Source organism: Choloepus didactylus, chromosome 18 (genome assembly GCF_015220235.1).
Source record: "Choloepus didactylus isolate mChoDid1 chromosome 18, mChoDid1.pri, whole genome shotgun sequence".
NCBI classification, from domain to species: domain Eukaryota; kingdom Metazoa; phylum Chordata; class Mammalia; order Pilosa; family Megalonychidae; genus Choloepus; species Choloepus didactylus.
This window is the reverse complement of record NC_051324.1, coordinates 16,436,135-16,453,716: the sequence shown is the minus strand read 5'-3', so window position 1 is coordinate 16,453,716 and position 17,582 is coordinate 16,436,135. Positions and strand designations below refer to the sequence as shown.

Below are 17,582 nucleotides of genomic sequence, written 5' to 3'. Positions count from 1 at the left end.
AACCTTGGCATTATTGATACTCTGGGTAGGATAATTGTTGTGGGGGGCTGTCCTGTGCATTATATGATGCAGGAAGAAGGGGAATGGGTAGGTTCTGGGGCAAATCCACTGGGTGCCTCTATACCTTTCTCCCTATCAGATACATTTATCCATATGAAATCACATTAACATAAATATTAAAGGCATTCTTGAGGGGCAGGACAATTCTTTGTTATGGGGGGCGGCTGTCTTGTTCATTATATGATATTTAGCAGCATCTCTGGCCTCTATTCACCAGATACCAGTAATCGCCCCCGTCCCCCAATCAGGTTGCGACAACCAAAACTGTCTCCATACTGTGCTGAATGTCACCTGGAGGGCAAAATCACCGACACAGGGTCTTCACAGATATTACAGAACAGTGCAGCGAAAAAGAGATATCACTTTCATGCTCACACACATTCCCACTTTGACACACCACGATTTGGTCCTTACCAGCATAAGTTTCCCAAAAGAGTGATTATGAAGACTAGGTTGGTAGGGGCTTGGACCAAAGTCTCACCTTAACTAGGTGACAAAAGGGTTAATGTACAGTTGACCTTTACTAAGCTTTCAGAGGTCTGAAATTCAGTTTCAGTTATTCTCAAGTGATTCTGAGCTTCATGATGAGCAGTCATTTGTCAGTGCGCTGAAGCACGAAGCTGCACCATGTACTAATCTCGGTGGCTGCTGCATGGTGTTACTTAGCTAGTGAATGAACCGAGCTGACATCATCTCTTTCCTTAAGCACCTATGTCTTAATATAGCTTTGTTGTTCTCTATTAGAAATGGGTGACATAGTTATTTTTAGTAACTGGGGGATTGGGGGATGGCTTTCTTGTAAAAAGGCTCCACAAAGGATGCCAATTTGTAACTAATGGTGATGAGTGTGGTGGCTTATATTACTGGTATAATTTATTTTAAGTGCCTTATGAATTATTTTAGACCTGTATTTATCAGATCATTAAAGGCCCAAAGGGCTCCCTTAAAATTTTCAGTCATACTTCGCTATATTTTATGGGGAAATTATATGCTATAGTGGTATTCATGAGTTCGGGAATCTGTAAAGATCTTAAAGATATAACCCTGAAGAATGGTGAGGATCTACTAAAATTGAGAGTTGTCAGGTATGCCCATCCTCTATCTTTCCACAATCACAGACTTAACCCAAACTGCAACAAGGTAAATGACTGATTATCTCCTTAATGCCATCAAGCCTTCTTCCCCATGATAACAAGCAGATATGTTCCCTATGTGATATTCAGATTATGTAACTCCTCTATTCTCAAGTCAGTAGTGTGCCACCCCCACAATGTATCAAATTCAAACAAATATCTTCATTGTGAGTGAACTTTCAGGCTTTGCACCAAATGCCTAAACTCCATGATTTACCATCTCTCATTTTTCTGAACATTCTCACTCAGGTTTTCACTGTGGCCTTCTTTCCCTAAACCTAGGTTCTTTCCTGCTACCTCTATGTTGTCCATCAGGCCAGAAGAAGACCAATTAAAGAGCCTTCTTTACTTTGCTAACAAGTCAGAGAATACCGCCAGGCAATATTTTTATTTAGCGTAACGCAAGTTTTAAAAACGACAAGATCACAGAAAATAGAAACAATTATAGCTTTTGGATATGGCATACTTAGTCTGTGAAATTTACCTAGGAAGCAAGTTTTGCAGAGATCCATATCACTGCACTGTAGACACCGGTACCGATGCCAGGGGGCAATCTCATCACATCCGTCACAAGAGATGTCCACATTTAACAGGTCACAGTAGCGAGCAATGAACATGTGCATCTGTAAGGAGAAATAAGCACAATTAACCAACAGACTTTCTAATGTGTCCACTATTTATTAATCAATTCATTCCTTCAACAGGTGGAGGACTTATAATAAGAAGTACTCATTGCGTACTTATGATGATCCAGGTGCTGAGATTGGAAAGTGAATGAGCTGTGTCTAGTCAGGAATTTCCTCAAGTAAACAGATGATAGGGCTATGGTCCAATAAGGTCTTTGCTAGGCAAATTCAGGAGGCTAAGAGAACATAGAGGGATAACAGTGGGTGTTAGGAAGGTTAGGGAAGGCTTTCCAAAGTAGGTCATTTCCCAGTTGAGACCTGAGGGATTGAAAAGGAATTAGCTGGGTGGGAGTGAGGATGGTGGGCATGCCAATCAGAAGGAAGAGCAAGCTCTAGAGGACCCCCAAAAGGGGGCAAGACAAGAGTTCATGAAATTGGCAGTAATTCAGGATAAATATACTACAGAAAGGGAATAAACAGTTAAAGGTAGAAAGGGCCTCAAATGCTAGTCTGAGTCACTGACAATTTTTAAGTAGAAGAGTCATGTTATCAAATTTGAGTCTTTACAAGCTTCTCTGATTACTGAATGGATTGAAGGGGGCAAGACTGATAAGGATAGAAACTGATAAATTAACTCCATGACAGGCAATGAGGGCTGGGACCGAGGCAGTCAGCAAATTTGAGAGGGTTTTAAGGCAGTGGAAGTGAGGAAACTTGGCAACTGACTGGATATGAAGATGAGTAAAACGGAAGGGTCAACTGACTCAAAGGGGTGTAAATCTCCCTGGCAACGTGGGATATGACTCCTGGGGATGAATCTGGACCCTGCATCGTGGGATTGAGAACATCTTCTTGACCAAAAGGGGGATGCAAAATGAAACGAAATAAAGCTTCAGTGGCTGAGAGATTTCAAATGGAATCAAGAGGTCACTCTGGTGGACATTCTTATGCACTATATAGATAACACTTTTTAGGTTTTAATGTATTGGAATAGCTAGAAGTAAATACCTGAAACTACCAAACTCCAACCTGGTAGCCCTGATGCTTGAAGATGACCGTATAACTATGTAGATTACAAGGGGTGACAGTGCGATTCTGAAAACCTTGTGGATCGCACTCCCTTTATCCAGTGTATGGATGGATGAGTAGATAAATGGGGACAAAAACTAAATGAAAAATAGGGTGGGATGGGGGGGATGATTTGGGTGTTCTTTTTTATTTTTATTTTTATACTTATTCTGATTCTGGTATAAAGGAAAATGTTCAAAAATAGATTGGAGTGATGAATGCACAACTATATGATGGTACTGTGAACAGCTGATTGTATACCATGGATGACTGTATGGCATATATCTCAATTAAAAAAAAAAAAAGGGAAGGGTCAAGAACCACATCCAAATTTCTGTTTTGGGTACTTGTTCACAGATACAGGACACACAAAAGGAGCAGTTTCCTGGTACTTTAAAAGAAAAACTTTAGGGGGAGATTGTAAGGGCACTGTTTCATGAGCAAACCAACTTTCACTGGAAAGTACTTGGAGGCTACAGTACAGTTTATCTTTAGGGCCTGGAAATGAGGGAAACAAATCAGTTACCATACAGTAGGAGACCAGAGCAAATATGCCAAGTCACCTTAGAACTGCAGAATGACTCCCATTAAGATTTTAACATACGTGAGAGAAAAAGGAGCCGCAGAGGCAAAGTTGGTGTGCTCCATCCAAGCCCCACAGAGGTGTTATATGAGCAGAGTGCTTGACACATAGTAGGCACTCAATACTTAAAAATGAAAGAACCTGCGGCAGCAGATGCCTGGCACAAAGAAACAGCAAAAGTGGTGCCAATAGCAGGTCTAACACCTAACGTGGTGATAGAGAAGGCAGGCTGTCTGAGCCTGACGCCTTTATGTAAACTTCTGAATCCTGTAGCTCTGATTCTGCACATATATGGCTGCTTCCATGCAACCTTATGAATGAAATGTGGCTTCCCATGTGGCTTGCCTATATGTTAGGAATGTGCTGCATGTGGATGCCATAGTCCAGGCCCTTCAGTGATTTTATTCTCACTGTAAATTAATAAATTGGCACCTAATATTATAGATATCAGCCTCATGATACGAACAAATTTTCTGTGAGTCCAATTCTAAGGGAAGGAGCCCCTCCTCTGAGTATGATCAATCAGGGTTCAAAGCCCCTCAGGTTAAAGACCAGACAGAGTGACAGCAGGCCCACTGAGGAACTGAATGCCACCTGGAGCCCTCTGGGGAGAGAGTCTGCTGGCACTGCCCCAAGCAGACTATCTTCTCCACACTCCTACCAAAAGTCACTTCAGATCACTCTAGTTGAGAGGTCTTACTTTCCTCTGCTTCTCTGGATCTTCCTGGGCTATTTTTTCATACCAGGCCTCAAACATGCCATCCTGACACTCATCCATCCATTCTGAATTCTGCTTGGCATCAGCAAGCTCATCTTCTTCACTCCACTGGCTGAAAGAAGGATATAAAAAGAGAAAAGCATGCCTCTTCCAATAGTCAAGGAAAGTGCTCATTAGACATTCTGTGTTCAATGGGTCTAATATTGCAATATTTTTAAGCTTCTGAGGGGAAAAGATCAGTCTGCTTTTCAAGGCCCAGGGATTTGTCAGGAGTTTGATAGATACATACCAATCAAGAGAGAAGCCCCTTCCAGAGCAGACTACATAGGTGAGGAATTAGAGCTTGAAAGACTGTACCTATATGGCATAATTCTACTCAACAACCATCTGTGGTGAACCTACTATGTGCCAGGTACTGGGGCCAAATAGGGTGATTTTTTTTTTTTTTTTTTTTGACAGGCTTAGCATATCCTAGTAGAAGAAGTATGAGAAGGGGGTCAGGAGACCCTTTTGCTTTGGTTCTACCACCCAACTCCTGTTAAGACCTTGAACACACTACTCAACCTTAGTCCTCAGTTTCCTCATTTCCAATTAAGGGTTTCAAGTAGATAATCTCAAGGGGTCTTCTTATATGCAAAATTATCAATTTCCATAATTTCATTTTACACAGTTCATTTTAGCAAGCATAATTTTAAAAACAGAAGGATTTTTTCAATAGGAAATACAAAATATTTACCAACCAACAAATACACATTTATCAATTCATGCATTCCAACAAAATGATTTTTAAAAATCACCTCAAACCTATCTTTGGGCTAAGTGCCAACTGGTAAGGAAGGGTGTGGTCCCACCGCCAAAGACTATGCTAGGTGGGTACTGATAAAGTGATGCTTGAAACTCTGAGCAGACTGAGAGCTGAAGAACCAGTATGCTGATGCCTCCCCATCTTCACCCATGTGAGTTCCCTCCCTTTGCCAACAGTGCCCTCTGACAGCAGAGTAAGGGCTTTAGTTCTTTCTCCTTTCCCCCAAATATCTCTTCTGAGAGTGAAAATTGTCCTAGAGTTGATTACTCATTTGTTTCTTCCTAATTCTCTCCTCTTAACTCTTGTTTTTCTTCTCCCATTTTCTTCTCCTATCTTTTCTATACACATAAATGGTTAATGGGTATGTGGATTTGAGCAAGGAGGTAGAGAGTTGTTAAAAGTGGAAAGAAAAAAAATTTTTGCACACTATTTTTTCTCATTCCATAAATCTTTATAATGTAAAACAGGTTATAGTCACTGAAATCTCACATACATGAAACAAAAAACATAGAAAATGATTCTCCAATTCAATAAGCTAGGAACTACAGGAAATGCAGAGGACCGTCATCCTCAGAGTTTATGCAACCATTTACAGAACACTACTATGTGCCAGACATGGTTCTAAATGTTTAAAAACATAACTCACTCACTCCTCACAACAAGCTTATGAGGTGGGTACCATTATTAGCTCCAACTCTACAATGAAGAAACTGAGGCAGAGAGAGGTTAAATAACTTCCCGAAGGTCACGCAGCTGGATATAGCACAGGCAGTCTAGCTTCGGAGTCTGTGCTCTGAATCCCTAGGCTATGATCCCCGTATTTTATAATCTACTTTAGGAACTGCGGAGTGTAGGACTGTGTTCTTACCTGATCACACTGTCATGGACGCTGATGTTTTCTTGTGACATTTTCATGAGGAGATCTGGTAGCTGAACATTAACAAAGAAGGCAAGATCACTGGGTTCCCAACCCATATCCAAAAGATGAAGCAATGCTGTCTGAACACACGATAAGGCAGGCAGCAAGGACCTAAAGAGACCACAAAGGTGAAAATAATCAAAGCTGCCCAATACCAAGAGACAACAGAAAGAATGCAAATCAGTGGCCGGGATTGTTTCTAATTGAGAAGCAGAAAGGAACTCCAGACTGCTGGTTGGGTCCTTTTAATTTCCTTTCAAATTTCTCATGCTCCAAAAGACACTCTTCAAAGGACAGCTTAAGCAAAATAACTCTGAAAGGCACAAAGTATGGTTTCCACCCTGCCAGGATTCCATAGGGGGCATTTTATGGTAAAGGGCTGGATAGTAAAAAACCACCTCCTGATAAATAGCAAGATCAGGGCCAGCCAAAGATTAGCCAAGGTTATACAAATAAAGAAGAATCATTTGATTTAAGGTTTATTATCTAAGCCACTCACTAAGGAGGAGACTGGGTAATGGCTTTATACTCAAGTATTAAAATGTAATCCACTGTGTATAATACATCCAAAACTGAAAACAGATTATAAATTCTTAGATATACTAAAATTTGTACCTTTAAAAAAATGTACACATCATACAAAAAAAAAGACAGGGGTACAATATACTGATATGTTACAACAGTGGTTAGCTCTGGGGATGGTAGGATTACAGGTTATATTTATTTTATTCTCTGTGCTTTTCTGTATTTTCAACACTTGAACATGTATTTATTTTATAATGAGAAAAAAACAAAAGATATTTTTTCTTTAGGAATTATAAAGTTATCTGATACCTGTCATTTATGCTACTGAATCCTTTTACTGCTTTGACCAAAAACAGAACAAGTTGATAGTAAGTGTCTCGAATTTCTTTGTGAAGCTCTGCACCACAGCCTTCCAAGTGTCCAAAATAACTAGAAACAGAAGAAATCATGACTGAATTATCAGGACACCGCTTACTTAATAATCATTACTCTTTACATGGAAGGGAGATAAGCAGCAGCAAACAGAACAAAGTGGCATAGGAACTGAAAGAAATACACATATAGTCACTTTAGAAAGGAATGTACACTATAACAGGGAAGTTCACTGTCCTGGGACAAGAGAGCTGCCTAACAGGAAGAGCGAGCTGCTGATGATTTACCTTTCTTTGTTAATATAAAAACCATCCCTCCCACTGCTTCTTCTCCTTTTTTAATTTTTTTTCCTTGCAATTTTATTGCAATATAGTCACATGCCATACAATCTCCCCACTAGAATATAAGCCTCACTAAGGCAGGAGTTATTACTTTTAGAAGACAATCAGGACTTCTTTAAAACCATTACAGACTTGTAATATGTGCTTACTTGGTAAATTCTTTCTGGCAGGTCAGAAGTTCTAATAGGAAAAGTATATAAGGTGGATGGAAGCAGTGAGGCTGTCCAAGGGATTCTGCACAATACTGAATTATCTTCAGTACTTCAAGGATGCTCTGGGCTTGGGCTTTCCTCAAGGAAAGAACCTTTACAACACTGGAGAAAGAAGTCAAGTCAGGACAGCCAGAAAACTCTGGACTAGAAAGAAAACATAACCTCCACCCAAGTTCTAATCCCATATTCATAAAAAGGAAATACTATTGTGAGGTATTATAAATATTATTCAGGAAGAATATCAATACTTTTTGGTACTTTTAGCCACTACTTAGCCGCATTACAAATTGGTTCACACCAACTAGCTAGAAGCCCAACCACCCATATTAAAAAATAAATGAATTAAAAAGAAACTCTGACATCTTTACTTTCCCATAGAGGTGACACCTTAATCCACAAGACAGGAAATTCCTCACTAAATTAAAACATGCAATACTTCCAGAGGTGTAGTCCCACTGACAAATAATTTTGTCAGAAAATATCAAACCCTAAATTTCTCCCTGGGTTAAAGTAAGAAATTTATAAGTGGTAGCTACTAAAAGAAATGCTACTTCTTTTTTTATGCTAAGTACATTAGTGAGATAAAATTCATATACAGTATAATGAACAAATATTAACTGAAAAAATACTTTGGCTCACCTCTCACACGAGACTGACTGATCTTTAATGAAGTCCAGGACGTCCCTCAGTATAGGGTATTTCTCTTTTACTGTGGGCACCGGTCTGGCCTCCTCCATGGATCGGAAGGAGAGCAGCCGGAGTCGCCCTCGGGTAAAAGGAGGCCGTCGGGTGGGTGTGGAAGGTGACGAGGGCTCCTCGGAGGTGGCAGAGGACACCTCTGTGGTGGGGGGGCCACTGCTGGGCAGCAGCTTAGTCTGGACATCCAAACCAGGACTCCTGTCTCCTGTAGCAGGGGGTGCTGCTTCAGTGGGAGATGACGAAGCCTGGAAATGCTCTTCCACCACAGAGCTTGTCCTCTGATGCTTGTCAAGTGGCTGGAGATGATCGGTTTCATCTGCAGTCACCAACTTGTCAGAACTTTCTTTTAAACTTACACCCATGGGCAAAAATCTTAATAATAGAAGACTCTTCTGAATACACTCTTTGGCTAAATACAAAAATGAAAGATAATTTTAAAAAATCAAAGTTAAATTTACTGCCTACTTTCAGAGATAAAATATTCTAGATAAACCCTATTTAGGATGAGAAATACAGTGATATACCATATCTACTGACAGAAAAGAATCATAATTCATCTCAATATACAGCTCAAGATCTCCTCAGTACTATCAGTGCACTTTTAAAAAAAGTTTTATTATGGACATTTTCAAACATAGACAAAATAGTATAAGGACCCCTCCATGTACCCATCACTGAGTTTTATTAATTATCAATTCATAGCCTATTGTGTTTTGCCTATACCCTGCTCCATGGATCAGATCCCAGGCATCACATTATTTCAACTCTATCAGTATATTTCTCTATTTTTAAAAAAAGTTTTTTAAAATAATATAACCATAATATTATCACACCTAAAATAACAGTAGTTCCTTACTTTCACTGAATATTCAGTCAGTGTAAGCGCACTTGAAAACATAAGATGTAGCTCAAAGAGCTTCTGATACCTCCTAAGAGAAGTAAACAGAAAGATGCTCTGTTTGGATCATGTCAATAAACAGTTATTCCTCTCTGGCATTTTCTTTATGATACATCCTTGGAAACTACACTTAGTACCTATGTTACTTCCTCTAGATCAACACAGCTTCAACTAAAATAATCTGGAAGATAGGTCACAGATAGGTGCAGAAATGAAAGTGAGAAGTTCAAGTAAGACAGCTGAAGTTTGCACACTCACCCAAGCTCTCAGGATTCGCCTCCTTTGCTTCTGAATTGTGTTTTTCTTCTAGCTCATTCCCCAGGCCCATCAGGGACTTTTGCTTCATCTCTAACTGGGGGAATGATTTGAGCCACATAATTATGTTGTCCCAGCAAGGGCATCCACAACAAACTACTTCAAAAGCACAGAGCTGACATCATGGAGTGCTTTATACTTATTGTCCAGCTGTTGGGAACCCAGGACTTTGTCTTGGCACTCATCTGGGCTTTGAAGCTGCCTAAAACTGTATTGGCAAAACTCCCTTCTTTTTGACTACATGTTATTTGGGAAGGGACAGTATCCATGACCTTCTTATTATTTAAAAAATTCTGAAACACTGGGTGCTGGAGGATCTGAAGCCCGCCTAGTACAGATAATAAACTGAGGTCTAGAGAAGTGAAGGGTCTTGCTGGATTATACACGCAATTTGCTGCACTGGATGGACCAGAATTTGATCAACTCTATTTTACCCAGAATGACTCAACACCTTGAAGGATGCTGAAGACTTGTGAGTAGAGAATGATGTTCCAGCCCAGGCAACAGCTGCAGCATGGGCCAAATGCTGACAGTCCATGCAGAAGGTCATGTGCAATGCATGAGAGGCCATGGTCTTGGGAAGAAGGCTGGCATCTTATTCAACTTTCAGCAGTCTGTTTTATGCTAAACCAGGGTTATGACCTACAATGTGCTTTGTCAATTGTCAAATCCTTTTTTACTTGAACTCTATGGTAGCTGACATTATTAGATACTTTTTTTCCCTTTAAAATTCTACCACTGCCTTTGTTTCCCTGTCAGCATACTCTTCTGGTTCTCCTCCCACCATTCTGATGATGATGCTGCAGAATCACTTCTCTAAAATATAGACCTGAAAGGCGTCTTCCCTGCCTAAAACTGTCAATGGTTGCCCAGTCTCTAGATCAATGCCTTTCCTCCTAGCCTCAGGGATTCTGTGGAGGAGGTCTTTGGGGTTACTGAAGGATGCAAGGGGGCTCAACTGAACCAGGTTTACTTTGAACATTCTCAATAACTCACCAAATTATGTTTCCAAGGGTTATAAACTATTCTCTATCTACTCACATCCTTGAATTCCGATTAAAAAGAAAATATTCCTAAAATTATATTCTTGAGAAGAGTGCTGGTTACCTTAATTGCATGATAACATGGTGGGAAATCCAAAATACATAAAAATCAAACGAGAAGAAAAATCTTACCATCCATATTCTAATCCCATCAGCCAAGGAATATACTTGTGCAAAATCCTCACTCAGGGCTGCTTTGCCCCCACTGTTTACTGGGGAAAGTAGGAAAGGGGTAGATTACATTTAGTTAACACAAGTCACTACTGCAACATTAAGCATAAAGTATCTTCAAAACTTCCTAAAGCACAGAAGGCCTTCCCCTGACATCCCTGGGGGCAATAAGACAGGCTTCAGTTAAAAAAAAATCAGTTAAGACAAAATACCTATAATGGGTTCTCTGTGTTACTTCAAACTAACTTTCCTTACTGTCCTATCACTTTACCATTTCTATAGCTATCAGCAATTTCTGTGCATTTTATTTTTGGAGTTAAGTTCCCCTGTATAGTGTTTAAATTATTTGTAAAATTATTGTCATAAAAACTGAGAAAGAGTTAAATTTCAGAAACCAAATGTTCGTTAACAAACAAATTATTGGTTATTAATCCCACTAACTGTAGGAACCAAGGGACATATTACCAGGGAAGCTGAGTGACTCTCATGTCATGCCAATCCTTGCGTTCCTACAATAAATTTGGATGTTTTAGAATCAAATTCATGTGACTATAACCTAACTGATTCCTCCAAGGAACACTTCTCCCCTCCTCTCCCAAGAGCTTCCATCTGTAGCCCCAGGCTCTGGTCTCCTCTGCACCATCAGGTTCTCTGCCTCACCATATTTCCTCACCCCTATCTCTTAAGGTTATTTTCCATAGATTTGGAGTTAGGTAAACTCAAAATATGTTGGTATTGTATCAACAGGACAGTGGGTTCTGTGTTTAAATGTTAATATGAAAATAAAGAATTTGCCATCTGTAAAAAAAAAAAAATGGAAATACTGTGCAACCATTAAAAGTGAGGTAAAAAATAATTACTGACATGGAAAAAAATTTCATGGCATAATAAGTTAAAAAAAGCAGGTTTTAAAACAGTATAAACAAAATCATCTCATTTATAAAGAGCATACGTGTGTGTGCCTGTGTGTATATATATTAAAAACATGGAAATACATATATATACACACGTACATGCCAAGATAAAAGGCCAGGTAGATATATCGAAAAATGTTAACAGAGATACTCTCTAAGTGGCAAGATTATAGTTGATAATTTTTTTCAGCTTTTCTCTACTTCGTTATGTTTCTACAATGAATATCATTTTTATAATTAGAAAAATAACAAAAAAAAGTTTTTTTCTTAAAAAGAAAAGACCTATGAGGCCCTTCTCTTCATCTAAAATCCAAAGGATAATAAATTAGAACAGTGTGGCTTCTCTCTTGCATTAATGTATAATGCAGTAACTATTTACTGAATACCTAGAATGTGCCAGGCTCTAAACCGGGCACCGAAAAAAGAAATACAATGCTGAGAAAAACAGACATGGTCTCTGGCCTCATGAAGTGGAGAGTCTAGCTGAAAAACTCCTCTCCTATTATTCTAACCCCCAAAAGTGGCCAATTTTTAGATGTTCAAAGATGAACAAATTAGCTGGACAAAGTACACTCTCAAAGAGCTCGTGAGCTCTTATGGATCGCATGAATAGTCCTTAGATAGGATAACTACTTCTTAAAAACAGGGACAAAAATAACAGAGACAAACTGCCTCTCTCAAGTCAGAAGATCCTTCCAATAACAATTTGCAAACAGCTAAGTATTTCTAGTTTCCACATTTGATTGTGTTTCTCTACTGAAAATAGGTATTGATATCCGAACATGGTTTGTAAAGGAGCTGGGAAAGCTCTCCCCTAGCAGGAAGCCTCCTGTTTTTCAGCTTTTAACCCACAAGACTTTTATTTCTCAACTAAAATTTCCCACAGGTAACAAAGATTGTCCGGCTTTCTTATTACAGTTTGATTACAAAAAAATGTACTGAATTATTTTCTTTTTCCCAAAGCCATACAGGTCACCTTACCCCCACCCCTCAGTGGAGATATACTTTTCCATAGACATTTGTTTCCATAAGTCACTCATGCCTCAATGTAGTTGTATTAACTTGAGCAGCTTCTTAACTGCTATTAAGAAGATATTAAGATATTAGAATTTGATGGAGGAATCAGGATGTTTTAGAAAGCAGGAAATAACTCTGCAATGTGAGATCCAAAGGCCTGAGCAACACAGGTGGTAGTGATAATATTAATAACAATAACAACATGAGCAATAGTCAAATCTCTACTCTAACGGAAGGAAGCATTTGTTCCTGTTTATTTCAGCCGTGCAGTGGAAAGAACACATGCCCTGCCAAATCACTTGAGAAAACCCATAGCTCATCTTTAGTCAAGGTTTGAAATGCTTTTCCCCTATTTGAGTGTTGAGTACAGAGAGAGACTTGCCCTCCCTCTGTGTACTGTTTGGTGCAGGCTGTCTATATGGTAAATACATAGCGATGATATCCCTGGGGGATAAGAGCAAAAGAGCTGGTGAGAAAAAGGTTATTGGCAAAGAAAGCCTAGCAGGGCTGATGCTATGAAAAAGCTGTGAGTCTAAAGAAGAAAGTTAATACCTACATATTCCTCTGCTGTCAGCATCTTCCATGACACCAATATCTGAGGTTTTAATTGGAATTTCTGAGAACATTAGGAAGCTAATAAACTCACAACTGGTTTTACAGGTAAGGAAACTGAGGCACAGAAAGGTTGCCTGATAAACCTGAAGCTGCAAAACTACTGAGTTTTTGAACTGAGTTAAGGTTTCTTTCCATTAAACCATCTGGCAGCTCTCCATGAGAATTATGGGTAAAGAAAAATTATCTGCTACTTAGGTAACCATGCCTACTAGCCACTTATTACAATCCGCTAACTATAAATTGGCCGTGAAACTTTTGACTGGCAAAGTAATAGTAACAGATGAAGTCTACAGTTGTAGAAATATGATTATAATTCAAAATATTTTATAATTTTCACTTAAGATAGGCTTTCTTAAAAGTTAGCAATTAGCCTTCAGATCAAAAATATTCCCTGTAATATAAGTTACCATATTTTTGCAGCTTCTCATATAAGTCTGGAGTGCGATACACAAGAGCAGCAAAGGTGGCGTTCACAGCTTGATCAATAGTGGAACCAGCAACTATATCTGTCTTTGGGGCCTGTTTTCTACATGCCTGTATGAATCCTTTGAAAAGTTCTGAATATGGCCCACAGAAGCTCTGAGCAGGATCTGACTGTGCAAAATCAAGAAGAAAAGTGCAGCAGGGATCATCGGGGATGTTCTTAACCTGGGAACAAAAAAAAAAACCATTACATTTAACAGCATTCATGCAAAAAATAAAATTTACTGAGCACTTACTAGGCCAAAGCAGAAGTATAAAACAAGGTACATACTCTCAGGAAGTTTAAATCTATTTTGGGGAGACCAGACAGATATACAAGTTAAAAAAAAAAAAGATAAACATAAATAAAACATTAAAAGCATTAAAACTAGCACTACACAAAGCAAAAGATTATCAAGTGCCAAATGCCTAGAAGGGATGCCCAGTGCTAAGAATTCAAAGGAGAAAGTTCCTGGAAGGTTAAAGTAATTAAGAAAAGCCTTCTGGCAGATATGGGCTTTGGGCTGGACCCTGAAGGATGGGCAGGTTTGGCCCTGAAGAATGCAACCGTTAGCAGCAGTTAAGAGTCAGGAAGGACAGTGGGGAGACTGACCTGGCCTGAAGTCTCAGCTGGGGAGTGATGGGAACTAGAGGCAGAGAGGTAAGGTGAAAGGAGACTGTAGAGAGCCTTGACTGTCACACTGAGGAGTTTAGACTTCACCCTGTGGGCAATGGGGAGCCATTAATGGTGCTTGGCAGTGGAATGACAAGATAATGCAGTGATCAAAAAAAACCTGAGTAGGTACCACTGTAATAATGCAGGTGCAAGATGAGGACCTGGATAAAGATGGAGACAGAGAAAATGGAAATAGATGAACATCACACGAAAGAATCTGTAGGGCTTGCAGATGACTGGAAAGAAGGGTGAAGACAGGGTAGGGATCAAGGTAATGCTGGGAGCAGTGGCTCAAAGTCTGGGGAAACAATAAGGGCAACAAAAGTAGAGTAGTCGGGACAGATGTCTGGTTTTCACAGGACACAGCATGGCAATACCTAACAGGGAAATGGAGATACATGACTGGAGCCTGGGAGAAGAACCAGGGCTGGAAACTGATAATAGAAATTATTTACATAGAGGTGACAGCAGAAGAAAGTAGAGTGGATGAAATCTTGGTAGATTGAGTAAAGGGGAGAGAAGGACCAAGCCTTGAATAAAGCCTACTTTTTAGAGAAGGAGGAACAAGAGAGGGCAATAAAGGAGGCAGACGAAGCAGCCAGATGTAAGAGAACACAGTGGACTGCCGTGAAATCAAAAGAAGAGAGGGTCTGAAGGAGCCAAATTTAACAGAGAGGTAAAGGAAAATAAAAGCTGAGCAGAAGTAGGAGAGTAGAGATAGAAGGAAGGAGAGATGAAAAATAACAGGGGCAGGCTTGGTCAGTTTTTAAAACACTATACACCTACATAATGTGCTACATTTCTAAGGAGAACAAAAGGGAGAGCACAAATAATTTACTCTGAAGTTAGCCTCAACTTGTTTGCTTGATAATTCATTCCATCAAGACAGATTTACTGAGCACCTACTACATTTCACTGAAGAGTCAGTCATCTAGTATTTGTGAACATCACCAGCCATGAGGTACACGGTGGGGATAGCAAATGAACAAAGGACAGTTTCTGCCCTTAAGGAGCTAACATCGTAATGGGGGGTGTTAAGATTTTAACACATATATTTATAATTTAAGGTAATAAATATTAGGCAACATTTTTCACTCCAAGTAGAGACAACAGAAGAGTACATACCTCCTTCCTATCCTGGTGTGGGTGGGTGGGCCAGCTTGCTTCTAATTCCAACTCTGGACATGTCTGATGCCTGAAGACAGGTTTCCATAAGGGGGAGTTTAGGACTAAGGCCATTTTTGCTTGAGGTACTGCCATGTTACTTCCTAACTCGGGAAAGAGAAAAAGGCTTATGAGAGTTCTATTTTTTCCTTAATGAACTGAGAATCTTTGACTAACAACGAAAAGGTTAAAACAAACAAACAAACTTTGGGCATTATTAAAACTCGGAGGGAATTCACCCACATTTACCAGAATGTAATTCTGATAAACATATGAGACATTAAGCCAAACCACAAATAAATCCTGAAATGCTGCCAATCTGTAGGACAGCCTTAGTTATAAGGTATGTTTGAAATGACTAATCTGTACAGTAAGTTGAAAACAGAATGTGAACTACCTCTAGGCTATGACAGGGTGGCATTTAGGAATATTTAATTATGGAAAAATGTTCAAAATTTTGTAAAAAATAATAATTAAACACCCACCATAGATGTATTTATAAATAGGCATAGAAAAAAAGACTAGGTGGAAATAAACCAAAACATTAATAATAGTTATCTGTGGGTGTTGGAATTGAGGATGATTTTACTTCTTTGGCTTTTCTCCATTAAGCAATTTTTCTGATACTTTTATAATCAGAAAAAATTTTTAAATGATATAGAAATAAAATATCTAGAAAGTTATATTCTATTAAGTCTTGTTCCTTGGATGAATTTCATAACTAAGTTGAACAAATCACTTTAAGTTAAAATTCATATTCATATATTTAAATAATTACAGAATGCTATAGGATATACAATTAATTTATTCCATATTTCTGCTCTCTGAAGTATATATAATCCCACTTTAAAAAAAGAATAATGCTTCTAAAAAACAACTGCTTCCCCCACTTGTCTTCCACAGAAAAACCCACAGCATCCTTTGCGATGTGTTCCAAAGTCAAGAAACTTTATGACAATGGTGTCAAGCGGACATTTTGTTCTCGTTTGGTTTAAGAGACTGGAAGGTAATACTATCAAAAGCCTTTTCTATGCCATTATGCGGAGACAACATGCACGAGAGAGCAAGCATGCGCCTTGCTTTCTGATGAGTCTGTAAGGGAAGGGTGAGGGGAAGTAACAGGTATGTGGACTTACGATGCGCAGACTTGAGTGCCATGCATTGGGAAGCAAGGCGTCCCATCAGTCGGGAAACAAGGAGTTGTAAATCCAACCCCCAAGACACGGCGACATCAGGCAGACCATAGGCAGTGACAGTGAATTTGTAGCCCCACTCATTGTTACTGCTGTCAGAGTGAAAGAGGAACTGTAGCTGAGGACCAGCTTTAAAGGTCACTTTCTAGAGACAAACAAAAAAGCCATGGGGGCAAACAGAGTTGAGAAGGCCACATTTGAGACTCAAAAATACTCAATTTAAAATTGGTCTATATTCCCCACTACAAGTTCAAAACTACGAAAGGAGAAATGTATGAAGGGGTGACTGAAACAGAAAATTCACAAATGCACTTCATGAAGAAGCAAAGTTGACAGAAAACTGCTGGTCAGCTTTCTAAACTTTGGATGCTTATCTGCCCACAACCTATGCAGACAGTTATCCTGCTCACCCATTCCTCTGCTCCTAATCAAGACCCCTGAGCGCAGACAGAAGGTGGTCTGAACAGCACTTAACCTTCCAGCCCAGGAAGACTTTACTTCTTTGGCCTTTCTCCATTATGTAATTTTTCTATGATACTTTTATAATCAGAAAAAAATTTTAAATGATATAGAAATAAAATATCTAGAAAGTTATATTCTATTAAGTCTTGTTCCTTGGGTGAATTTAATAACTCAATTGAACAAATCACTTTAAGGAGATCATGCAGAGCTAAGAATGAAGTGTATTTCTGGCTTTCATCACCATGGTTCTGGGCCATCCTGGACCCAGCAGCCCTTCCTCATTAAGGATTACAACTGTCCATTTGATGTGGACAACAGTGATTTAAGCCAGGGATTGAGAAACTTTTCTTCTGGAAAAAAAAAATGGATAGTACATATTGTAGGCTTTGCAGACTATAGAGTCTGTTACAACTACTCAATCCTGCAATTGTAGTGCCAAAGCTGTTATAGACAAAAAATAAACAGGCATGGCTGTGTTCCCAAAAAACTTTATTTACAAAAATAGGCAATGGGTTATAGTTTCCAGAACCCTGACATCAGCCCTTCCTTTTATAAAAGTACAATATAAGCAAGAAAAAGACAAACAACCCA

General features: G+C 39.2%; 1 protein-coding gene across 10 annotated transcripts in view; it reads right to left on the bottom strand.

The window, feature by feature from the left end:
* ZZEF1 (zinc finger ZZ-type and EF-hand domain containing 1) overlaps window positions 1-17,582 on the bottom strand; it is a 153,573-nt gene that overhangs the window by 35,935 nt on the left and 100,056 nt on the right. For all 10 annotated transcript variants that reach the window (XM_037808557.1, XM_037808552.1, XM_037808555.1 and 7 more), the window contains 11 exons: window positions 16,473-16,674; window positions 15,298-15,440; window positions 13,442-13,682; window positions 10,450-10,529; window positions 9,218-9,311; window positions 8,002-8,470; window positions 7,300-7,464; window positions 6,747-6,866; window positions 5,862-6,023; window positions 4,171-4,300; window positions 1,678-1,816 (listed from right to left, as the gene is read on the bottom strand). In XM_037808557.1, the coding sequence (XP_037664485.1) occupies window positions 1,678-1,816; window positions 4,171-4,300; window positions 5,862-6,023; window positions 6,747-6,866; window positions 7,300-7,464; window positions 8,002-8,470; window positions 9,218-9,311; window positions 10,450-10,529; window positions 13,442-13,682; window positions 15,298-15,440; window positions 16,473-16,674 (1,945 nt within the window). The remainder of the gene's footprint in view (window positions 1-1,677; window positions 1,817-4,170; window positions 4,301-5,861; window positions 6,024-6,746; window positions 6,867-7,299; window positions 7,465-8,001; window positions 8,471-9,217; window positions 9,312-10,449; window positions 10,530-13,441; window positions 13,683-15,297; window positions 15,441-16,472; window positions 16,675-17,582) is intronic.